Source organism: Prionailurus bengalensis, chromosome X (assembly GCF_016509475.1).
Source record: "Prionailurus bengalensis isolate Pbe53 chromosome X, Fcat_Pben_1.1_paternal_pri, whole genome shotgun sequence".
Taxonomy (NCBI): Eukaryota; Metazoa; Chordata; class Mammalia; order Carnivora; family Felidae; genus Prionailurus; species Prionailurus bengalensis.
The window spans coordinates 63,676,571-63,703,767 of NC_057361.1; the positions used below are offsets into that span (position 1 = coordinate 63,676,571).

Here is a 27,197-nt window from a genome sequence, read left to right on the forward strand (position 1 = left end):
CCCAGAGTGAAATCTAATGCAAACTCTGCATTCTGGGTGATCATGACTTGTCAGTGTAGGTGCATCAATTGTAACAAATGTACAGCTGTGGTGCAGCCTATTGACAGTGGGGGAAGCTGTGCATATATGGGGAGAAATACATAGGAAATCCTGCACTTTCCATTCCACTTTTCTGTCAAGCTAAAACTGCTCTCAAAAGTAAAATCTATTTTAAAAGACCCTAAAAAAAGGGATCATCCTCACCTATCTACAAAATATTCACAGGTTAACACCATACTAAGTGGTGAAAAACTGAATACTTTCCTAAGATCAGAAATAAGAAAGAAAATTCACTCTTGCCACTTATATTCAATATTGTAATGGAGTAGCCAGAGCGAGTTGTCAAGAGAAAGAAATAAAAGGCAGTAAGATTGAAAAGGAAGAAGTAAAACTATCTCTCTTTGGAGTTGATATTATCATATATATAGAAAATCTGTGGAATCCACCAAAAAACTATCAGAACTAGTAAAAGAGTTCAGAAAGATTGAAAATACTAGAACAGGGGCGCCTGGGTGGCTCAGTTGGTTAAGCGTCTGACTTCGGCTCAGGTCATGATCCCATGGCTTACGGGTTTGAGCCCTGTGTCGAGCTCTGTGCTAACAGCTCAGAGCCTGGAGCCTGCTTGGGATATTGTATCTCTCTCTCTGTCCCTCCTCCATTCACGCTGTCTCTCTCTCTCTCTCTCTCTCAAAATAAATAAATAAACAACAAAAAAAGAAAAATACAAAAATATACAAATATCAATTGTATTTCTATTCACTTGTAAAAAATGACCTAAAAATAAAGAAAACAACCCGACTTAACATTAAGATGGCTATACTCCTCAAACTGATCTACCTACCTATGCAAACCCTGTCAGAATCCCAGCTGACTTCTTTCTAGAAATTGACTAGCTCATTTTAAAATTCACATAAAATTAAACAGGAAAAGCCAAAACAACTTTCAAAAGGAAAAACAAATAGGAAGGCTCACAATTTCAAAACTTAGTGTAAAACAATTTTAATAAATACAGTGCAATACTGGCTAAAGGATAGACATATAGATCAGTCAAAAAACATTGAAAGTCCAGAAATAAAACCACATATCTATGGTCAACTGATTTTCAATAAGGATGCCAAGACCCTTCGGTAGGGAAATAGAATCTTTTCAACAAATGATGCTAGTAGCATAACTATATATCCACATGCAAAAAATGAACCTAGAGCCCTGCCTCACTCCACATACAAAAGTTAATACAGGGGCGCCTGGGTGGCTCACTCAGTTTAGCGTCCCACTCTTGACTTCGGCTCAGGTCATGATTTCACAAGTTCGTTGAGTTCAGATAAAGCCCCACATCCCGCTCTGCACTGACAGACTGGAGCTTGCTTGGGATTCTGTCTACCTCTCTCTCTGTCTCTCCCCAACTTGCTCTCTTTCTCTCTCTCTCTCTCAAAATAAATAAAAATAAACTTTAAAAAAAGTTAACTCCAAATGTATCAAACACGTAAATATAAAAGCTAAAGCTATAAAACTCTTAGAAGAAAATACAGGGGCAAATCTTTGTGACCTCAGATTTAGTAATGGATTCTTAGATATGACAACAAAAACATGAGCAACAAAAGGAAAATTAGATTACTTAGACTTTATCTAAATTAAAAGCTTTTGTGTTTCAAAGAACATCATCAAGAAAATGAAAGACAACCAACAAAATGAGGGAAAAAATTTGCAAATCATATGTTTGATCCAAGTTTCCACTGAAAGATGAACAACAAACTAAATATGCTACATACATATAATGGAATACTATTTGGCCTTAAAAAGGAAGGACAGAGGGGCACCTAGTTGGCTCAGTCTTGGTTAAGCACCAGCTTCGGCTCAGGTCATGATCTCACGGTTCATGAATTCGAGCCCCACGTCAGGCTCTGTGCTGACAGCTCAGAGCCTGGAGCCTGCTTCAGATTCTGTGTCTCCCTCTCTCTCTGCCCCTCCCCTGCTCATGCTCTCTCTCTCTCTCTCTCTCTCTCTCTCTCTCTCTCTCTCTCTCTCAAAAGGAAATAAACATTAACAAGAAAAAAAAACTTAAAAAAAGGGAAGAACATCTGGATACAGGCCACAACACTGATGAACCTTGAAGGCATTATGCTAAGTAAAATAGAACATCTGGATACAGGCCACAACATTGAAGGCATTATACTAAGTAAAATAAGTCAGACACAAAAGGACAAAACCTGAAGACCCCTCCCACTTATAGGAGGAGCCTAAAGTAGTCAAATTCATAGAGACAGAATGTAGAATGGTGGTTGCCAGAGGCTGGGGGAGAGAGGATTGGAAAGTTACTGCTTAATGGGTACAGAGTTTCATTTGATGAAGATGAAACGTTCTGGAGATGGATGGTGATGATGTTTGCACAACCATGTGAATGTACTTAATGCCAGAGAATCGTACACTTAAAATTGGTTAAAATGGTAAATTTTATCATAATAAAAAGTCTGGATATATAAAGAATTCTTACAAATCAACAATAAAAAAACAAATACCCAATTAAAAATTGGGCAAAGGATCTGAAAAGACAATTCTCCAAGGAAAATATATACAAATTACCAGTAAGCACATGAAAATATAGTCATCATCAGTCATCAGGCAAATGACAACCAAATCCAAAACGAGACACTACTTCACATGCACTAGGATAGCTAAAATCAAAAAGTCTGATAATATTGTTGGCATAGATACAGAGAAATCAGAATCCTCATATGTTGCTGGTGGGAATGTAAAGTGGTGCAGCCACTTTGGAAAACATTTTGGCATTTCCTCAAAAGATTTAACATAGTTACCATATAACCTAGCAATTCCACTCCTAAGTATGTACTCAAGAGAAATGAAAATATACTGCCATACACAAACATGTTTACAAATGTTTATAGCAGCATTATTCATAATAGCCAAAATGTGGAAACAAGACAAATATCCATGAACAGGTCAAACAAATGTCATATAAAAGAACATTATTTGGTCATAAAAAGGAATGAAGTACTAACTAACACATGCTACAACACAGATAAACCTTGAACACATTATACTAAGTGAAAGAAGCCAGTTAAAAAGGACCACGTATTATACAATGCCACTGATAAGTCCAAAATAGGGAAATCCAAAAAGAAAGTAGATTAGTGGGGTTGTTTAAGGCTGGGGGGGTATTTCTTTTGAGGTGATACAAATGTTATAAAATTGACTGTGGTGACGGTTACACATATCTGTGAAATACTAAAACTGCTAAATTGTATACTTTAAATGGGTGAATTTTATGGTATATAAATTATATCTCAATAACTGTTAAAAGTGTTATTAGTCATTAAGGAAATGTTTTTTATGTGGTTTTACCCACAACAACATATCACTAAATCTCGACCAGCATATATAAAATTAAAAAGAAATTAGAGGTAACTCCAAATGCTGATGTGGATGCAGAGAAATTGGATCACTCATACATTGCTTTGGCACTATTAAAATGGTGTGGCCCCTCTGGAAAACAGTTTATAGTTTAGGAGTGTCTTAACATGTAATCATCATATGACCAACAAATTGCACTCCCAGGCATTTATCCTGGAGATGTGAAAATGTATGTTCACACAAATGTTCACCAGCAGTTATATTTGTAATAGCTCAAATATGGAATCAACCCAGATGTCCTTTAACAGGTGAATGGTTAAGCAAACTGTAGTACATCCATACCATGGAAGATCACTACACTGCAATAAAAAGGAAACAACTACAGATAATGCTACAATGCAGATGAATCTCTAGGGAATTAGGCTAAGTGAAAAAACTGAATCCCAACGTATATATACATAGGATTCCATTTATGTAACATGTTTTGAAATGGAGGACAGATTAGTGATTGCCAGGAATTAAACATAGGTAGGAGTCAGGCTAGAGAGGTTAGCATGATTATGAAAGGACAAGATGAGTAATCTGTGAGGGTGGATACACGACTGTGGCGGGGGATGGGGGGGAGATTGTGAATTAATCCAAGTAACGGAATTGTACAAAACTTAATAAACCCACACAAGTACAAGGAAAACTGAGGAAATATGAATCAGACTCATAGATAATAATAGCTTGATTATAATAATATAGTTTGGTAAAATATTACCATTATGGGGGCAGTGGGCAAAGTGTATACAAGGGCTCTGTATTATTTGTTACAACTGCAAAAAAAATTGCATGTGAATCTATAATTTTCTGAATATAAATGTCACTTTAAAAAACTGTCAGAAAACTAGGAATAGAGGGAAACATCTTCAATTTAGTAAAGTGTATTTACAAAAACCTTATATAGGGAAAAAATAGTTAACATAGAGGGAGGGAGGCAAACCACAAGAGACTCTTAAATACAGAGAAGAAACTGAGGATGGATAGGAGGTGAGGGAAAATGGGTGATGGGTATTGAGGAGGGCACTTGTTGGGACGAGCACTGGGTGTTGTATGTAAGCCAATTTGAAAATAAATTATATTTTAAAAAAAGTTTTTTAAATAAAACCGCAAAAAATATAACTATACAGTTTTATTGGAGAAAGGTTTTGAAGAGTAAGTGTTCTGTACACTTTTTATTTTTTAAGGTTTTCTCTTCTAAGATGGATAAATTCTATTAGTCTGTCATCAAATTCACTGACACTTCTATTCCTACCTTTACTCTGTCAAGTACAATGATTTGTTGCTCAAAATTACATTTTTTAGTTCTGTAATTTCAAAATGGGTTTTTATAGTTTTTATGTCTGTGCTAAGATTTCCTATATATGTCTATTCATCATAAATGTATTTGTTTTTTTGTGCTTGTGCATAGTTTAAAAGCTGTTTTAATATTCTTGTCTGCTAATAGCAACATTTGAGTTGTCTGTAGACTGGTCTCTAATGATTACCTTTCTACTTCAGAACTTCTTCTATTGGATAGCATACTGTTCATTTTGAAAGATACAGTGAAGACACTGCATCCCATTATGTTCCTCCAAACAGTTGATATTTCTGTTATTGGGAGATATTAGCTGAAATCAAACCCCAAAATATTTACCCTGTACTAAAAGCAACTAAAAGTTTTCTACTGTTCTTTTTAACCCTACCTGAGCTGCCTGAAATCTGGGCTGCACTTGAATAATTCAATCACAAACATGGTTGGAGTTCTTGCAGCTTCTGGAGCTCCCAATCTGTAGCTCTCTTCTAAATGGAACCTTCCCTTCTTTTTACAAAATCTGCTACAGTCTGGCATAAAAAAAGACTCTCAGATCAATGGAACAGAATGGAGAACCCAGAAATGGACCCACAAACATATGGCCAACTAATCTTTGACAAAGCAGGAAGGAATAGCCAATGGAATAAAGACAGTCTGTCTCTTCAGCAAGTGGTGCTGGGAAAACTGGACAGCAACATGCAGAAGAATGAACCTGGACCACTTTCTTACACCATACACAAAAATAAACTCAAAATGGATGAAAGACCTCAATGTAAGACAGGAAGCCATCAAAATCTTCAAGGAAAAAGCAGGCAAAAAACTCTTTGATCCTGGTTGCAGCAACTCAACACGTCTCTGGAGGCAAGGGAAACAAAAGCAAAAATGAACTATTGGGACCTCCTCAAAATAAAAAGCTACTGCACGGCAAAGGAAACAATCAGCAAAACTAAAAGGCAACTGACAGAATGGGAGAAGATATTTGCAAATGACATATCAGATAAAGGGTTAGTATCCAAAATCTACAAAGAACTTATCAAACTCAACACCCAAAAACCAAATAATCCAGTGAAGAAATGGGCAAAAGACATGAATAGACACTTCTCCAAAGAAGACATCCAGATGGCCAACCGACACATGAAAAAATCCTCAACATCACTCACCATCAGAGAAATACAAATCAAAAGCACAATGAGGGGCGCCTGTGTGGCTCAGTCGGTTGAGCGTCCAACTTCAGCTCAGGTCATGATCTCATAGCTTGTGAGTTCGAGCCCCGCGATGGGGTCTGTGCTGACAGCTCAGAGCCTGGAGCCTGCTTTGAATTCTGTGTCTCCCTCTCTCTCTGCCCCTAACCCACTCGCATTCTTCTCTCTCTCAAAAATAAATAAACATTAAAAAAAATTTAAAAGCACAATGAGATACCACCTCACACTTGTCAGAATGGCTAGCATTAACAACTCAGGCAACAACAGATGTTGGCAAGGATGCGGAGAGAAAGGATCTCTTTTGCATTGCTGGTAGGAATGCAAACTGGTACAGCCACTCTGGAAAACAGTACGGAGGTTCCTCAAAAAATTAAAAATAGAACTACCCTACAACCCAGCAACTGCGCTACTAGGTATTTATCCAAGGGATACAGATATGCTGTTTCAAAGGGACATATGCACCCCCATGTTTATAACAGCACTATCAACAATAGCCAAAGTATGGAAACAGCCCAAATGTCCATCGATGGGTGAATGGATAAAGAAAATGTGGTGTATATATGCAATGGAGTATTACTCAGCAATCAAAAAGAATGAAATCTTGCCATTTGCAACTACGTGGATGGAACTGGAGGGTATAATGCTAAGTGAAATTAGTCAGAGAAAGACAAAAATCATATGACTTCACTCATAAGAGGACTTTAAGATATAAAACAGATGAACTTAAGGGAAGGGAAGCAAAAATAATATAAAAACAGGGAGGGGAACAAAACATAAGAGACTCAAATATGGAGAACAAACAGAGGGTTGTTGGAGGAGTGTGGGAGGGTAGATGGGCTAAATGTGTAAGGGACATTAAGGAAACTACTCCTGAAATCACTGTTGTACTATATGCTAACTAATTTGGATGTAAATTTAAAAAATAAAATAAAAAAAAAAAAGCTGCTAGGGTCTCTAAATTTCTTTATACCTTATCCAACAAGAATGCAGATTACTATCCAAGTCTTAACTGACACCAATTGAGCTAACTGGCACTTTCCTTAAGGAAAAAAGGCTTAACAATTGGAAATTCACTATTGGTATTTCCTTCTTCCATGTGTTGACTCCCCTCCCATTTATGTCTGCTTTTTGTCACTGGCCGTTCCTTCACATAACTGTTTTCAGTATTTTGTTCAGTTTGTAACTGGTATCTGTGGGAAATAATGTGCTTATGCAAATAAGCTAGTCTGCCACCAAACAATATACATCATTTGTAGAAGAGAATTCTAAACAATTCTAAACAATGGTTGGCAAATTTGAAACTAGGTGAATACCATGAGGACTGAGCAAATGAGTATAAAAAATGGAGGATAACAGGGCCAGATTTCTGTGTTACAGAAAGAAATTAAAATATAAAAAGAGGAAGACTACAATGAAATCTATGGTACAAATTATAATTAAAAGTATCAATTATCAACTTGGGGAGAAGATGATATAGAGTAGGAGGATCCTAAACTCACCTCCACCTACGGATACACCTCAATAGCACCCACATCAGTATAAATAACACAGAAAATGACCCAAACACTGCCAAAACAGACTCTCCACCACAATCATAGAGAATACGCCACATCAAAAGTGATAGAAAGGATGCAGACGTGGTTAGTAACCAAAGTGACCCAAGAGACTGCAGGAAGAAGGGAAACTGCAAACACAGAGAAGGGATAAGAGCAGAACCCACACCAGGCTCCCCAGGCATGGGGGACCTGCACTGGAAAGGCAAATCCCCCATATAACATTTGGCTTGAAAAGGTGAGGAACTTAACATTGTAACTTTTTATAACCAGTGGGCCTCAACACTTTGAACTTTAAAAATCAGCAGGCTTGGCTCTGGGAAAACCAGAGGGCAAGAGGAAACTGAGTCCCCGCCCTTAGAAGGGCCAGCATAACAAACAACCCTGCTGAGATATCACATAGAACCAGCAGTTTAAAAAACACCTGGGGTATACAGGAAGGAGATTTATTTATTTACTAATCTCAGAACCTGCACAGAAGGCACAGGGATCTTTCAGAGACTATTCTAAGAAAAGAATGGGCAGGCACCATTTTCCTCCCCAACCCCCAGTCCAGAAACCCGGACACTTTCGGGAACTAGTGAACACTCTTGGGACCAGTGAATACTCTCCACCGAGCTTGCAAACAGCACACCATGCCCTCCACAAGAGTTCTGCAATGTAGCTCCAGGTCCTCTCCAGAGCAGATTAGTGCATAACTTGCTAATACCATGAACCCTACCCACACCACTACCTTTCCTGCCAATCTACCCTATTTGACACAACCCCAGCAAGAGTCCACCTAGAGTGGCACCATAAAACTGGCATTGTGCAAGCAGACCTAACAGTGGCTAGAACCAATACAAAGTGACTCATGCCCTGGGGAGAAGGACAAATAACCACACAGCCCAGTTCAACTGTGGCACCATCAGAGGGCTGAGGGCAGACAGCTGGCTGAGGACAGGCCCTGCACACTGATGTAAGTCTCAGGGGACAACACAAGGAGAGTATTCTGTAGTTGAGTTCAGAGGGTACCCTGCAAATGTCTCATAGCAGGAGCCATTCCCAGACTGGCCCACTGACAACACAGGGACCAAACTCTGCCCATAAGAGGCAAAGGGAGCTTTGCATCTAACTGCACTGAAAAAAAATGTGGCTCAGCCACAACAATAGTGTGCAAACAACATATATACAGGAGACACCCCCAAAACTCAAGGTTCTGGTGAACAGTGGACACCGCACTACGCGGAACTACAGGACGTCTTCCTTATAAGGCCATTACTTACAAGCATAAGATACATTGACTTTCCTAACACACAGAGTTAGACAAAATGAGGAGAAAGAAGAATATGCCCCAAATGAAAAAAAAAAACCTGACAGGTAGAGAGGCAAGTGAAATGGAGATAAGTAATATGGCTAACAGAGAATTTAAACAAATGGTCCTAGAGATACTTACTGGAATTGAGAAAAGAGTAGACGATCTCAAGGAGACCCTCTACAAAGAGATAAAATATAAGAAAGAATGGGGTGCCTGAGTGGTTCGGTTAGGCATCTGACTCTTGATTTTGGCCCAGGTCATGATCTCTCAGTTCGTGAGATATCGGAGATATCTGCACTAACAGCACAAAGGCTGCTTGGGATTCTCTGCTCCCTCTCTGCCCCTCCCCCGCTCACATTCTCATTTTCTCTCTCTCTCAAAATAAATAAACTTAAAAAATAAAAATAATAAAGAACCAAGCAGAGATGAAAAACTCAATAACTGAAATTAAAAATACACGAGGAGGGAATAAATAGTACAGTGGAGGATGCAGAAAATGGATTAGTGACCTGGAAGACAGAGTAATAGAAGGCAGTCAAGCTGAACAAAAGAAAGTAAAAAATTTAAAAAATGAGAATAGATTAAAGGAACTCAGGAACACCATCAAGCATAATAACATTTACATAATAGGAATTCCAGAAAGAGAAGAAAGATAAAATGGGGTAGAAAGTTTATCTGAAGAAATAATAGCTGAAAAATTACCAAATGTGGGGAAAGAAACAAAAATCCAGATACACAAGGCACAGAGAGCACCCCCAAAGTCAACCCAAGAAGGTCTACACCAAGACAAACGTAATTAAAATGGCAAAAAGTAGTGATAAAGAGAGGATTTTAAAATGAACAGGAGAAAGCAGGTACATTCAAGGGAAACACCATAAGGCTATCTGCTGATTTTTCAGCAAAAACACTGAAGGCCAAAACTAGGTGGCATGATTTAATCAAAGTGCTGAAAGGAAAAACCCTGCAAACAAGAATATTCTACCAGCAATGCTATCATTCAGAGTAGGAAACAAAGTTTCCAGACCAACAAAAAATTAAAGGAATTCATCACCACTAAACCAGTCTTACAAAAAATATTAAAGGGTATAATCTGAGTGGGAAGATTACATTGTAAGTAAGATAAAGAAAAAGAGGAAGCACAAAAGCAGTAAAATTAAGTACATCTATAAAAATCAGTCAAAGGATTCACAAAACAAAAGAATGTAAAATAAGACACCATATATCTAAAACATAGGGGTGGGGAGAAAAAAGTAAAACTTCAGTGCTTTCGGTAGTGATTCAAAATTAAGCAACCACCAACTTAATATAGACTGCTATATGCAGAGGATGTTATATATAAACATAATGATAGCCACAAATCAAAAGCTGGTAACAGATACGCAAAACATAAAAAGAAAGCAATCAAAGCACGTCACTAATGAAAGGAAGCAAACAATGAGAGAGCAAGAGAAAAAAAAAGACAAAAACAACCATATAATAACAAAATGTCAATAAATACATACCTATCGATAATTACTTTGAATATAAATTGACTAAATGCTCCAATCAAAACAAATCGGGTAACAAAATGGATAACAAAGCAAGATCCATCTGTGTGCTGCCTACAAAAGACTCATTTCAGACCTAAAGACACATGCATGTTGAAGGTGAATGGATGCAAACACTTATCATATGAATAGAAGTGAAAAGAAAGCTAGGGTAGCAGTATTTATATACATCAAAATAGACTTTAAAACAAAGACTGTAACAAGAGACAAAAAAGGACACAACATGATCATGAAGGGAAAAATTCAACAAGAAAACGTTAACAATTGCAAATATGTATTAACCCAACATGATAGCATCCAAAAGCACAAAGCAGCCAATAACAAACAAAGGAAGTAACTGACAGTAACACAATAATAGTAAGGGACTTCAGCTCCCAACTTACATCAATAGATAGATCATCCAAACAAAAAATAAAATCAGAAAGTAACCAATGGCTTTGAAGGACACACTGGACCAGATGAATCTAACAAGTATGTCCAGAACATTCCATCCTAAAACTACAGAATACAGATTCTTTTCATATACACATAGAATATTCCCCACACAACAGATCATGTGTTAGGCCACAAAACAAGTTTCAAAAACATCAAAAAGATGGGGGCGCCTGGGTAGCTCAGTCAGCTAAGTGTCTGACTGTTGATCAGCTCAGGTCATGATCTCACATTTCGTGGGTTCAAGTCCGGTGTCAGGTTTTGCACTATCAGCACAGAGCCTACTTAGGGTTCTCTCTCTCCTCCTCTCTGTGCCCCTCCCTCACTAGCATTATCTCTCTATCTCAAAATAAATAAGTAAACTTAAAAAGAAAAGATGAAGTCATACCATGCATCTTTTCCAAACACTATGAAACTAGAAATTAACCACAAGAAAAAAATCTGGAGAACACATAAACACATGGAGATTAAATAACATGCTAATAAACAATAAGTAGGTCAACCAAGAAATTAAAGAGGAAATAAAAACAAATGAAAATAAAAACACAATGGTCCAAAATCTTTCACATGCAGCAAAAGATGTTCCAAGAGCAAAGTTTATGGCAAAACAGGCCTACCTTAAGAGGTAAGAAAAATCTAAAATAAAAAACCTAAACTTATACCTAACGGAGCTAAGAAAAAAAAAAAAAAGAATCACAAATGAAACCCAAAACAGGTAAAAGGAAGGAAATAAAAATAAGAGCAGAAACAAACAAAAAAGAAACTAAAAAAACAATACAACACATCAATGAAACCATAAGCTGGTTGTATGAAAAGATTAACAAAATTGATAAACCTTTATCCAGACTCATCAAAAAATAAAGAGAACTCAAAATTAGAAAAGAGGAGAAATAAAAAAGCAACTGAACAGAAATACAAAGGATTAGAATAGTATGAAAAAGTATATGACAACAAATTTGTACAACCTAGAGGAAATGGATAAATTCCTAGAAACATATAACCTCCCAAAATTGAATCAGGAGAAGTAAAACTGAATTTGAGAAGACTAATTACCAGCAGTAAGGTTGAATCAGTATTCAAAAAACAACCAACAAACAAAAGTCCAGGACCAGATGATGTCACAGGTGAATTCTACCAAACATTTAAAGAGTTTAGGTGCGCCTGGGTGACTCAGTCGACTGAGCGTCTGACTTGGGCTCAGGTCATGATCTTGCGGTCCATGAGTTCGAGCCCCACCCCAGGCTCTGTGCTGACAGCTCAGAGCCTGGAGCCTGCTTTGGAGTCTGTGTCTCCCTCTCTCTCTGCCCCTCCCCCACTCATGGTCACGCACGCGCGCTCTCTCTCTCTCTGTCAAAAATAAATAAACATTAAAAAAATAATAATAAAACAATAAAGAGTTTAATACCAGGTTACCCAGGTAGCAGTTAAGCGCCGACTCTTGGTTTTGGCTTGAGTCATGAACTCACAGTTTTGAGTTAGAGCCCCACGTCGGGCTATGTGCTAACATTTCAGAGCCTGCATGGAATTCTCTCTCTCCCTCTCTCTCTTCCCCAGCCCCACTTTCTCTCCTTCTCAAAATAAACTTTAGAAAAAAATTTAAGGGACACCTGAGTGGCTCAGTCAGCTGAGCATCTGACTTCAGCTCAGGTCATGATCTCATCGCTCATGAGTTTGAGCCCCGCGTCAGGCTCTCTGCTGACAGCATGGAGCCTGCTTCAGTTCCTGTCTCCCTCTCTCTGCCCCTCCCCAGCTAGTGCTTTCTCTATGTCTCAAAAATAAATAAAAACATCAAAAATGGGGCGCCTGGGTGGCTCAGTTGGTTAAGCGTCCAACTTTGGCTCAGGTCATGATGCTGCGGTTTGTGCGTTCGAGCCCCACGTCAGCCTCTGTGCTGACAGCTTGCTCAGAGCCTGGAGCCTGCTCTGGATTCTGTCTCCCTTTCTCTCTGCCCCTCCCCTGCTCACACTCTGTATCTGTCAAAAATAAACATTAAAAAAATTTTTTAAAGAGTTTAATACCTATTCTTCTCAAACTATTCCAAAAAATAAAAGAAAGAAAGCTTCCAATTTCATTCTATAAGGCCAGTGTTAACTCTGATACCAAAACCAGATAAAGATACCACTAAAAAAAAAGAACTAAAGGCCAATATCCCCACTGAACATAGATGCAAAAATCTCTCAACAAAATATTAGCAAACTGAATCCCAATAATACATTTAAAAATTCGTTCACCATGATCAGGCAGGATTTATTCCTGGAATGCAAGTGTGGTTCAATATTCACAAATCAATTAACATGATATATCACATTCACAAGAGAAAGGATTAAAAAATATGATAATTTCAAAAGATGCAAAAAATGTCTGACAAAGTACAACATCCATTCATGACAAAAATCCTCAACAAAGTAGCTTTAGAGGAAACAAACCTCAAAAATAACAAAGGCCATTTATGAGAAACCCGCAGCTAACTGTGGAAAGGGGAGCTTTTCCCCTAAGGTCAGGAATAAGACAAGGATGCCTTGCACTTTTATTCAACATAGTACAAGACGTCCTAGCCGGGGTGCCTGGGTGGCTCAGTCGGTTAAACGTCAGACTTCAGCTCAGGTCACAATCTCAGTCTGTGAGTTCGAGCCCCGCGACGGGCTCTGTGCTGACAGCTCAGAGCCTGGAGCCATCTTTGGATTCTGTGTCTCCCTCTCTCTCTGCCCCTCCCCTTCTCATGTTCTGTCTCTGTCTCAAAAATAAATAAAAACATTTTAAAAAATTAAAAAAAAAGAAGTCCTAGCCACAGCAATCAGACAACAAAAACAAAGAAAAGGCACCCAAACTGTTAGAAAGAAGTAAAATTTTCACTATTAGCAGATAATATGATACTTTCTAGAGGAAACCCTAAAGACTCCAACAAAAAAAACTACTAGAACTGATATAAGAATTCATTAAAGTCTCAGGATGCAAAATCAATCTACAGAAATCTGTTGCATTTCTACACACTAATAATGAAGTACAAAAAAAAAAAAGATTAAGAAAATAATCCCACTGACAATTTTACCAAAAACAAGAAGATACCTAGGAATAAACCTAAACAAAGAGTTAAAAGATCTGTACTCTGAAATCTACAGAACACTTATGAAAGAAGTTGAAGAGGACACAAAGAAATGGAAAAACATTCCATACTCATGGAGTGGAAACAAATATTGGTTTTTTTTCCCCAAGTTCACGTCAGACGGGTAACGTGCCAAGGTGGTAACAAAGGTTTAGGGGAGGCACATGCCACACAATGGTGTGAACACCCAATCATCATGCTTATGAACTACAAAAGGTTCCAAAACAAATACTATTAAAATGTCTATATTACTCAAAGCAATCTACATGTTTAATGCAATCCCAGTCAAATAACCAAGAGCATTTTTCATAGAACTAGAAAGAACATTCCTAAAATTTGTATGGAACCACAGAAGTCCCTGAATAACTAAAGCAATCTTGAAAAAGAAGAACAAAACTGGAGATATCACAACCCCAGATTTCAAGATATGCTACAAAGCTGTAGTAATCAAAAACAGTATGGTACTTCCATAAAAACAAATACATAGATCAATGGAACAAGACAGCCCAAAAATAAATCCAAGATTATATGGTTAATTTTCATATAAAGGAGGCAAGAATATGCAATGGGAAAAAAAACAGCCTCTTCAACAAATGATGCTGGGAAAATTGGACACCTATATGCAGAAGAATTAAACTGGAACACTTTCTGACACCATAAACAGAAATAAACTCAAAATGGATTAAAGATCTAAATGTGAGACCTGAAACTATAAAAATCCTAGAAGAGCGCACAGGCAGTAATTTCTCTGAGATCCACCATAATAACACTTTTCTAGAGGTCTTCCAAGGCACTTGTTTCCTGTGTAATACAATCACACAGAAAACAAAAGCAAAAATAAACTATTGGGACTACATCAAAATAAAATCCTTCTGCACAGCAAAGAAAACAATCAACAAAACTAAAAGACAACCTACTGAATAGGAGAAGACATTTGAAAATGACATATCCAATAAAGGGTTAATATACAAAATATGTAAAGAACTTACACAACTCGGGGCACCTGGGTGGCACAGTCGGTTAAACGTCCAACTTTGCCTCAGGTCATGATCTCACAGCTCATGAGTTCGAGCCCCACATCGGGCTCTGTGCTGACAGCTCACAGCCTGGAGCCTGCTTCAGATTCTGTCTCCCTTTGTCTCTGTCTCTCTCTCTCTCTCTCTCAAATACATAAACATTTAAAAAGTGTTAAATTGTTAATGTTTTATTTATTTTTGAGAAAGAAACAGAGTACAAGCGGGGGAGGGGCAGAGAGAGAGAGGGAGACACAGAATCCAAAGAAGGCTGCAGGCTCTGAGTTGTCAGCACAGAGCCCAACACGAGGCTCCAACTCATGAACCACAAGATCATGACCTGAGCTGAAGTCAGATGCTTAACTGATTGAGCCACCCAGGTGCCCCAACATTAAAAAAAGTTTAAAAAAAAAAAAAAAAAAAGAACTTACACAAATCAACACCAAAAAAAAAACTACACAATAATCCAATTTTTTAAAAATGGGCAGAAGACACGAACAGACATTTTTCCAAAGACAGAGATGGCCAACATGAAAAGATGCTCAACATCATTCATCATCAGGGAAATGCAAATTAAAACCACAATGAGATATCACCTCACACCTGTCAGAATGGCTGAAATTTAAAACATGAGAAACCACAAGTGTTTGCTAGGATATGAAGAAAAAGGTACCCTTGTGCACTGTTGGGAATGGAAACTGGTACAGCCACTATGGAAAACCATATAGAGGTTCCTCAAAAATTAATAATACAATCACCATATGCTCCAGTAATTCCACTACTGGGTATTTACCAAAAAAATATATAAAAACACTAACTTGAAAAGATATGCACACACCTATGTTTATTGGAGTATTATTTACAATACCCAATATATGGAAGCAACCCAAGTGTCCATCAATAGATGAATGGATAAAGACAAAGTGGTACGTATATACAATGGAATATCACTCAGCCATAAAAAAGAATGAAATCTTACCATCTGCAACAACATGGATGATCTAGAGGGTATAGTATTAAGCGAAATAAGTCAAAGAAAGACAAATACCATATGATTTCACTCATATGTGGAACTGAAGAAAACAAAGAAAAAAAGTGACAAATGACTCTTAAACATAGAGAATAAACTGGTGTTTACCAGAGGAGAGATGGGTAGATGAAGTAAAGGAGACTAAGAGTACTCTTAATGTAAAGAATTGTGGAATCACTACATTGTACACCTGAAAATAATATAAAACTACATGTTAATTACATCAGAATTTAAAAATTAATTTAAAAAATAAGAATGACAAAATCAACTTATGAAAACAGAATACATATATCCACTTTCTCTGTGAAAGGGCCTGGAAGCAAAGACTTCCTGGTGGCAATGAGAACATCATATAACCAGATGTTGGTTTCTAAACACATTATCTCATTAAAATGAATCAGAACTCCTTGGAGAAATAACTGATTCTTGGGTTAGGAAAAAGACAGTGCAAAGTAAACATTCAACATCTCATAAGGGCAGAAAGTAATGAAGTGCTCTAGAATGAGGACTTTTCAAAAGATCAGCGGAAGCCATACAGAAGGGACTCCCACTGGCCAACACTGATACAAAAGAGCACTGAAATAAATAATGATAGGGGCACCTGGGTGGCTCAGTCAGTTAAGTGTCTGACTTTAGCTCAGGTCATGATCTCACAGTTCATGGGTTTGAGCCCCCCATCAGGCTTGTGCTGACAACTTGGAGCCTGGTACCTGCTTCGGACCCTGTGTCTCCCTCTCTCTCCGCCCCTCCCCTACTCATGCTCGCTCACTCGCTCTCTCTCAAAAATAAACATTAAAAAAAAATTTAATGATAGAATTATTCTTGGCAAAGAAAGAGATTACTACATACTAACATAATCAAATGAAGAGAGAATGGCATGTAAAGCCCTCCCTTATAGTAATATACCATCTAAAACATAGAAGTATAGATTATCAGCATTTGGAACTCACCAAAGTAATACATCATTAGCAGAGAATCATGAATGGATACTGTAGTATGCAGAATTTCTACAAATGGCCCCCCAAAATTTCATGCCCCACAATATCCAGAATCTGTGAATGTGAGGAAATGCTACTTCCATGATTGTGCTATATAAAATGGCACAGCTGGCCTTAAAAATTGGAGGCGGGGGGCACCTAGGTGGCTCAGTCAGTTAAGCATCCGAGTTTGGCTCAGGTCATGATCTCACAGTTCGTGAGTCCTAGCCCTGCATCAGGCTCTTTGTTGACAGCTTGGAGCCTGGAGCCTACTTCGGATTCTGTGTCTCCTCTCTCTCTGCCCCTCCCCTGCTCACACTCTGTTTTTCTCTCTCAAAAATAAACATTAAAAAAATTGGAGGGAGGGGTGAAAGGGATTTGGCTAATCACATGAGTCCTTAACAGTGGGTAAAATTCTCCAGATGGTGGCAGAATTGACAGAAGTAAGCAGAAGAGTTAGAGAGATACAAATCATGAGAAAGACTCAACATGCTGTTGCTACCTTTGAATATGGAGGGGGTCATGTGAGAAGAAATACAAATAGCCTTAAGAAGCTGAGAGGATCTTGTCCAATGACCACAAAGAAATGGAAACCTCAGAAGTACAACCACAAGGACTTTAATTCTGCCAACAATCTGAATGAGCACAGAAATGGATTTTCCCACAGAGCCTTCAAAAAGGAATACAGTCTTTATGTTTTTAAGTTTATTTATTTATTTTGTGAGAGACAGAGACATAACATGTGAGCCAGGGATGGGCAGAAAGAGGGAGAGAGAGAGAATCCCAAGCAGATTCTGCACTATTAGTGCAGAGCCCAATGCAGGGCTCAAACTCATAAACTGTTGAGATCGTCACCAGAGCTGAAACCAAGAGTCAGATGTTTAACTGACTGAGTCACCCAGGCACCCCAGAAAGGAACATAGTCATTTTTTTATGTTTATTTATTTTTGAAGGAGAGAGAGAAAAAGAGTGTGAGCAGGGGAGGGGTAGAAGAGAGAGACACAGCCTAAAATTTTTTTAATGTTTATTTATTTTTGGAAGAGAGAGAGAAAAAGAACATAGTCTTAATGACACTTTCACTTTAGCCCTGTGATACCCTGGGCAGAGGCCAGAAAAGGTCACTGGACTCCTGACCTACAGAAATGTGAAATAATACATTTGGATTATTGGAAGCTGCCATGCTTGTGTTAATTTGCAACAGAAAACACATAAATTAACTTTTGATGATGAAAAAGAATACCTAGTTTCACAGTAATCTCCTACAAATTACTTATTAGTTACAAAGGAAAAAATCATTAAGTTTACAGTGGGTTAATCTAGCAAATCAACCATAACAAAGTATCCTAAGTTAACATCACCAATAAAAGAAAAAAATTACAGGGGTGCCTGGGTGGCTTAGTCAGTTAAGCATCTGACTTCATCTCAGATCATGATCTCACAGTTCGTGGATTCAAGCCCTGTGTCGGGCTCTGTGCTGACAGCTCAGATCTTGGAGCCTGCTTCAAATTCTGTGTCTCCCTCTCTGTGCCCCTTCCCCTCTTGCGTGCTGTCTCTCTCTCAAAAATACATACTATTTTTTTAAAAAGTGTTATAAAAAGAAAAAAATTACAGGGGCACCTGGGTGGCTCAGTCGGCTAAGCATCTGACTCTTGATTTCAGCTCAAGACATCATGGTTCATGGGTTTGAGCCCTGCATCGGGCTCTGTGCTGATAGTGGGGAACCTGCTTGGGATTCTCTGCTTCCATCTCTCTCTACCCCTCCCTTGCTTGTTCTCTCTCTCTCTCTCAAAAATGAATAAAAACTTTAAAAAAAAGAAAAAAATTACATCATGTGTCTTGTGAGATGATGTATTGACAACAATACAGCACCACTTACATAGTAACCTTGACCAAAAAAATAAATAACTTGAATCTACCTATTCAGACAAATTCACATCAAGGGTCACCAATGTAATAGACCTTTGCATTTCAAAATTGTCATGGTTCCAACAGAGAAATGGTTTTAGATTTGAAAAGACTAAAAAGACCACTATACACAATATGTTATCTTCAAGCAGATCCTTGACTTGGGAGGAACAACTTATCTATAAAAACTGTTGGGGCAATTTCTGAATTAAGAATAGGGACTATGGATTAGATAACACTACATATTTAGTTTTACCCACCTACTTATCCTTCCCATTATTATTCATTAATTTCTGTATTTTGGTATTGCCATTTCAAATTATTTTCCTTCTGATTAAAAAAAAGCCTTTAGTATTTCAACTAGTGTAGGTCTACTAACATGGAGTTCTCACTTTTTTTCTATATTAATTTCACCTTCACTTTTGAAAGACATTTTCACTGAATATAAAGTACCAAGATGGCAATTATTTTCATTTGGTACTTTATTTTTTTTTTAACGTTTTTATTTATTTTTGGGACAGAGAAAGACAGAGCATGAACGGGGGAGGGGCAGAGAGAGAGGGAGACACAGAATCGGAAACAGGCTCCAGGCTCCGAGCCATCAGCCCAGAGCCTGACGCGGGGCTCGAACTCACGGACCGCGAGATCATGACCTGGCTGAAGTCGGACGCTTAACCGACTGCGCCACCCAGGCGCCCCATCATTTGGTACTTTAAAGTCATGTAGCTTCTATCATTCATGTATGCTATCACTGTTATTGCTATTCCCTTTGAAAGCAATGAATTTTTTCCTCTGCCTGCTTCTAAGTTTTTCTCTTGGTTTTGTTGTTGTTGTTGTTGTTGTTTTGATCTTTAGGAGTTTAATTTTCTCTCCTTGTGGAACTCTAATTACATATATGGTTAACTTCTCACTGTGGTCTACCTCTACTATACTTTTTGTACCAATTTTATCTGCGGTGCACATGCATGTATATGTGTATGTGTATGTGTGTGTATTCAGTTCTTCTATATGTAGCTACCCATGAAAACCTGAAAATAAGTGATCATCACATGACACAGGATACTTTTAAAAAGTAGAAAATGAGGGACAAAGGAGATGTTAAGTCTTATTTATACAAAAAAATATACCAATTCTACTCAGAAGTTATCAAACATAAAAATTTAACTCATAATACACAAACAACTGCTAAGATAATTTATTTCTATACTGCTCCCGCCTCTTCTAATACTACCTATTTTTCATAGTGACATTTATCACCCACTCTAGAAGACATCTCCATTAGGCATAAAACCATAAGTACATCATTCTCTAAGCACCTATAACCACACAACCTACATTTTATTTATCTAAATTAAAATCTCCAACATCAGGAGCACCTGGGTGACTCAGCTGGTTGAGCATCCTGACTCTTGATTTCTGCTCGGGTCATGGGATCAAGCCCTGCATCAACACAGAGCCCACCTGGGATTCTCTCTCTCTCTCTCAAATGAAATAATTCTCTAATATCAGATATTAGCTAAATACTAAATACATAAGAGCTATTAAAGCTTTTGCTAGCTTCTCCCTCCCTCCCAAAAATGAATGGAAAATAGACTAAAAGATATTGCATATTATTTTTCAATTTACCTGTGCTTTGGTTCATCACAAGTCTTGGAGGAGAACTTGTTTCTTCAGATTCTTCTGATGAGTGTGCCAGGAAGTCATGAAGCTTCTGCACCAATGTATTCAACTTGCTTTCACTATTAAAACAAAAAATTTAAAGAACTTCCTTAATTAGCTTGTCATATATTTAATCAAGTGTAAGGGTCTAACAAACTGAAAACATATCTATACTGTAAGTCATCTGAAAGAAAGCATATTCAATATAAAAATTAAAAAAAGAATGTTAATTATTTCAGTAAGGATTTGAAAATAAACAACCCAACCTACTTTATACTTACCCAGGATCAAAATATAATTTAAGGAAAAAGCTGATGAGATTTTGCTCTACATCGTTTAGAATCATAATTGAGTAATGTATCGAATATATTTACTAAACACTCCCTGGAAACCTTCTACAGTTTTTTTGTTTATCATTCTGTCTTCTGCTTGTCACAGAATAATTGTATAAATGACACAAAGATGAATAAAATTTAAAACAGGACTTAGAAGAGCTCACAGATTCCCAGGGAAATATTTATACAGCTTAATTGTTACAGCATATCCTGCTAAGTTATATAATAGGTACATCTGTAATCCAACAGAGTTATACAAGTTAAAATTTTAAAATGCACAAAAATAAACATGTACCCCAATTCTAGTATGTTTTCCTAAACTTTTAAAAGATGAAAAATAGATAAAACTCACTTCATTGAAATTTAAAACTTTTGTGCATTAAAAGATAACATCAAGAATGTAAAGAGAAAATCCATACAACTAAAGAAAACTATCTTCAAATCATATATCTGAAAAGATATTAATAGCCTTTTATATAATATATATCCTTTAATAAGACAATATATATCCTTTAAAATGATTTTTATACTTTTAATAAAGAATTTTTACAATTAAAACAATAAAAGAAGACCCAATTTAAAAATGGGCAAAGGACTTAGATATACATTTCCCCAAAGAAGATATACAAAGGGCCAGTAAACACATGAAAAATGCAGGGGCATCTGGGTGGCTCAGTCGGTTAAGCGTCCAACTTCGGCTCAGGTCATGATCCTGTGATTCAAGTGTTTGAGCCCTGTGTCAGGCTCTGTGCTGACAGCTCAGAGGCTGAAACCTGCTTCAGACTCTGTGTCTCCCTCTCTCTGCCCCTCCCCTGCTCATACTCTGTCTCTCTCTCTCTCAAAAGTAAATAAAACATTTATACACATGAAAAATGCTCAAGATTATGAGTCATTAGGACAATGCATTAGGTGCCTGGGTGGCTCACTGGGTAGAGCTTCCAACTCTTGATTTCACTCAGGTCGTGATCTCACAATTTGTGAGATCAAGCCCTGCTACTGGGTCTGCAATGACAGCACACAGCGTGCTTCAGATTCTCTTCCTCTATGCCCCTCCCATGCACATGCACACACTCTCTCTGCCTCAAATAAACACTTTTTTTTAAAAAGGAAAATGCAAATCAAAACCATAGTAAGATACCACTCTTTAGAGTGGATATAATTTTTAAAATGAAAAATAAGAGTTGGCAAGTGTGTAAAGAAATTGGAACCCAAATACATTGCTGGTAGAGATGTAAAATGGTACAGGCACTATAAAAATGTTTAGTGGTAACTCAAAAAGTTAAACATAAAGTTTCCAAATGACTCAGTAATTCCATTCCTAGATATATATCCAAGGGAATAAAATCACATGCCCACACAAAAAATACTGTACACAAATGGTCATGGCAATGTTCATAATAGCCAACAAAAGGAGAAAGTACCCAAATGTCCAACTGCTAAACAATAGAATATTATATCCCAATAAAAAGGAAAGAAATATTCATCCTAAAGCATGCTAAAGCATGGATGATCATTGGAAACATTATGCTAAAAAAGGCAAATGCAAAATGCCACATATTGGATGATTCCATTTATAGATATAAAATGCCCAATATATGCAATTCTATAAAGACAGTAAGATTAGTAACTGCCAGGGGCTAGAGGAAGTGGGGTATTGGGAGGTATGTGTTATTTTGGGGAGGCAATGAAAATTTTCTAGAATTACAAAGTGTGACAGTTGCACAATATTGTAAATTTGCTAGAAAAAAACATTAAATTCTAAACTAAATTGATGTAAACCGTGAATTTTATGTGAATTTTCTCAATAAAAATTGCAAAGAGAGGAAGATATTCAAGAATCCATTTATATATTTAAAGGTAATACCTGCATATACACTTCCAAAAAATCCATAACCAAAATTTAAAAGGCAAACTAACTTGAAAATAAGAATATAAAAACATCCTCATTAGATTTTCTAAAAATACTAAATTCCTAGTAAGTAAGTGAATAAAAAGAAACAACTTTTTAAAAGGGAATACAATGGAGTAACAAAAAATTGGAAGAAAAATCACTACAACCTCACTAGTAATCAACAGAATGAAAATTAAAACACTGTGAATCAAGTAACAGTTGTTATCAGTCCTTCCTGGGCCAGGTACCACCACCATTCATGCAGTGCACTAGGCCCACCCCAAGGCCAGTAGCCCCCTCTGCATCATTTTCCTATGTTTGGTTAGGGAGAACCCAGGATATCAAGGGAAAGAAAAAGAAATGAGATATACCAGACATAACTGCAACTATTTTCTTTCAATGAAGAAAGTTATTTTACAAAGTTCCGAAACAAACTTGCCTCTAGAATAAAGATCCCAAGAGTGTATGATTTCTACTTTTTCCCATAACCTTGCCTTGGAAAAGTTAAATGTACAAAAAATTATCGAGTTACTCCGAGTCCTTAATCTTAAATTAGAAAATGGAACCAGATCAAAAGATACTATGTATCAACCCATGGCACACAGAATTTCTTGTAACCAAAATTCAAAAATAAGAATATCATTCTATATTCTTGTCCCATCAACACATTATAAAAGAGAAAAAAGTTATTCTTTAGAAAAGAGTACAGCAAACCAACAAAATAGTGATTTTTCTCACTCATTCCAACCACAAAGCCAGCTATCACATGAATCCATGCTGTAGCTGACCAAGGTCAGGACTGTGGATAAGTCAGCACAACCCATTAATATTACTACTATCACATGTAAAAATTAAAACAATTGAATACAATCAGTAGAACTTTCTCCTTCTGTGAATGATAGCACTTTTAGGCATAAACATGTTTGTCTTATATTATAAATTAAGAAACCAGGTAGAAGCCAAATGATAAAAACATGTGGATACTTAAAAAATTTTGCTCATTCTTTTGAAAAATCTTCTTTGAGGTGGGTGGGATTTTTGCAAACAGCTAAATGTCATTTAGAGTCAAATACAGTGAATTATCAGGTTGGATAAAATAACTTTTTTGCCGAAATCTCAAATATTCCTTAACATTTTCTTGCATGACTTCTACATTGACTACAAAAGGAGAGTTCCCAAAATGTCTTCAGGAATAACATCATCACTGATATCAGTATGGCCTACTGAGAAGGGACGTACCCATCTGCATATAGAAGCTCTGATGTCACCTTTTAAAATCTGCCTCATTTCTAGAATCACACTTTTTTTAAGCTTACTTTTTTTAATGTTTATTCATTTTTCAGAGAAACATAGTGCAAGCGGGGGAGGGGGGAGGGGCAGAGAGAGAGTGAGACACAGAATCCCAAGCAGGCTCCAGGCTCTGAGCTATCAGCACAGAGCACAACATGGGGCTCTAACTCATGAACTGCAAGATAATGACCTGAGCCAAAATCAAGAATACATGCTTAACCAACTGAGCCACACAGGCGCCCTTGGAAACAGTATTTTAAACACAACAAACCATTTAAGGAGAGACAGACCAAGTGTGAGCAGGGGAAGGGCAGAAAGAGAGGGAGACACAGAATCCCAAGCAAGCTCCAGGCTCTGAGCTGTCATCACAGAGCCCAATGCAGGGCTCGAACTCACGAACTGCAAGGTCATAACTGCAAGGTCATGACCTGAGCCAAAGTCGGACACTTAACCAACTGAACCACCCAGGTGCCCCCCAACAAACCATTTAAAATGTGACACTTATCAATACTTTTGTAAACTAAACAATCTTCCTAAGGCAAAACTGCATACATTAATTTATTAGTTTCATAACTGTGAACTATTACAAAGGATATTTGTATTAAATCCAGACATGATTGTCACTCTCTTCATCCCTCTACTAAAACGTGAAGCTAACTCAACCAGTACTATATATGTTACTTAACTGTAGGTCCTAGTCCTTAAAAAAATCTTTTTAAGAGTGGTTAAAAATCTGCATTGAGGGGGATGCCTGGGTGGCTCAGTCGGTTGAGCATCCAACTTTGCCCCAGGTCATCATGATCCCGCACTTCGTGGGTTCGAGCCCTGCATTGGGCTCTGTGCCGAAGGCTCGGAGCCTGGAGCCTGCTTTAGATTCTGCGTCTCCCTCTCTCTCTGCCCCTCCCCTACTCTGTCTCTCTGTCTCCCAAAAATAAACATAAAAAAAATTAAAAATTAAAAATCTCCATTGAGGAAGAATGTGTACTGCCTTCATGCTCACAGTTACACAATTATAACATGGGCTTGTTGCTGATGACCTGTAAAAATTGACCTATCTGCCAGTGGATCATAAAAACTTTAATTCCTACTGTAAGGTAACCATATCATGAATGACTAGATTTTGGACAAATTTTGAGTCCTAATGTCAATATTTTTAACTAAGGGCTGTGTTCTTTCCCTTGAATGTGTTACTAATTTTTTTCCATGAATAACTGTGGAATTACAAAAATTTCATGTGTACTCTTTTGTACTTTTATTTTGGAGATGTATATGCATAGAGGAACTAGTCATTTTTTGAATTAAATTTTTCATTTTGAGATAAATGGAGAGTGACATGCAGTTTTATTTTTTTTTTTCAACGTTTATTTATTTTTGGGACAGAGAGAGACAGAGCATGAATGGGGGAGGGGCAGAGAGAGAGGGAGACACAGAATCGGAAACAGGCTCCAGGCTCTGAGCCATCATCCCAGAGCCCAACGCGGGGCTCAAACTCACAGACCGCGAGATCGTGACCTGGCTGAAGTCGGACGCTTAACCGACTGCGCCACCCAGGCGCCCAGACATGCAGTTTTAAAAAAGATTCTGTGTATTCATTACCCAGTTTGCCACAATGGTAATGTATTTAAAAAAACTATTTTTCACATTTAATCCATTCATGCATCTGTTCCCATAGATGGGCTGCTGTGTTTAAGGCACAGCCATGGACCACACAGTCTCTAAAATTTGGTAATATGACCATGGGTGTGATCATATTGACCAAAATAGGTTTTTTTTAATGGAAAAAAGAATGGTAAACAATTTAAAAATTTTTGTTCACTTCATGACTATTTAAAATAGCATGTTATCCAAATTGGAAAGAGTTAAATTATTTCTGTTCACAGATGGCTTCTTATATGTAGAAAATGGCTCCTGGGTAGCTTAGTTGGTTAAGCATCTACTCTTGATTTCAGCTCAGGTCATGAACCCAGGGATCTTGGGATCAAGCCCCACATTGGGCTCCAGGCTGAGAGTGGAGTCTGCTTAAGGTGGAGCCTGCTTAAGATTTTCTTTCTCTCTCTCTCCCTCCCTCTTTCCCCTCCCCCCACATCATGCACTCTCAAAAAAAAAAAAGTTCAAGATGTCGCAAAAAAATTGAGATAGTTAAATAAATTCAGTAAACTTAGTGGATACAGTATCAACCACAAGAACTAATTGCATTTCTACACACTAACAATGAACAGTCCAAAAAGGAAATTAAGAAAACAATTCCATTTACAATAGCATCAGAAACAATATTTTGGAATAAATTTAATCAAGGAGGCAAAAGACTTAAACACTGAAAACTGCAAAACAGCAATGTTTTCATTGTTGAAATTGAAGACACAAATAAATGGAAATACAGTTTCTATGGGTTAGAAAAAATTAATATGACAATACTACACAATACTAAAAGTTAAAATGACAATACTACACAAATGACCTAGAAATTCATTTCAACCCCTATCAAAATCTCAACAGCATATTTTGCAGAAAACAGAAAAGGCCATCCTAAAATTCATGGGGAAGCTCCAGGAATCACAAATAACCAAAACAATCATGAAAAAGAACAAATTTGGAGAACTCACACTTCCTGATTTCAAAACTAACTGCAGAGCTAAAATAAATGAAACAGTACAGTACTGACATAAGGACAAACTCATAGGCCAAGGAACAGAAACACCAAAACCCTTGTGTGCATATGGTCAACTTATTTTCACCAAAGGTGTCAAAATCATTCCATAGAGAAAGGGCAGTTCTTTCAATAAAAGGGCTGGAAAAATGGGATATCCACATGCCAAAGAATAAAGCTGGACCCTTACCTGATATAATAAAAATTAACATAAAAGGCAACAAAGAACTAAACATACTAGCTAAAACTATTAAATTACTCAAAGAAAACACAGGAAAGAATCCTTGGGACATTGGATTTGGTGATGATTTTTCTTTTTTTATTTTTTTTTAACATTTATTTTTGAGAGACAGAGAGAGAGCATTGAATGGGGGAGGGGCATAGAGAGAGGGAGACACAGAATCTGAAGCAGGCTTCAGGCTCTGAGCTGTCAGCACAGAGCCTGATGCGGGACTCGAACTCACGACTGAGCCACTCAGGCGCCCCTAGATTTGGTGATGGTTTCTTGAACATGATATCAAAAGTACAATGCAACAATAGAAAAAAAAATAACTGAATTTCACTAAAATGAA

The 27,197-nt window shown here is 37.4% G+C and overlaps 1 protein-coding gene and 1 non-coding gene across 12 annotated transcripts in view; both read right to left on the bottom strand.

The window, feature by feature from the left end:
* The window catches only part of ATRX (ATRX chromatin remodeler), a 313,439-nt gene that overhangs the window by 235,333 nt on the left and 50,909 nt on the right, over positions 1-27,197 (bottom strand). For all 11 annotated transcript variants that reach the window (XM_043570144.1, XM_043570145.1, XM_043570140.1 and 8 more), the window contains one exon: positions 20,430-20,542. In XM_043570144.1, coding sequence (XP_043426079.1) covers positions 20,430-20,542 — 113 coding nt within the window. The remainder of the gene's footprint in view (positions 1-20,429; positions 20,543-27,197) is intronic.
* LOC122478149 lies at positions 13,993-14,097 on the bottom strand. Its single transcript, XR_006295898.1, has one exon. It is a non-coding gene; the product is annotated as a small nucleolar RNA U13 (small nucleolar RNA).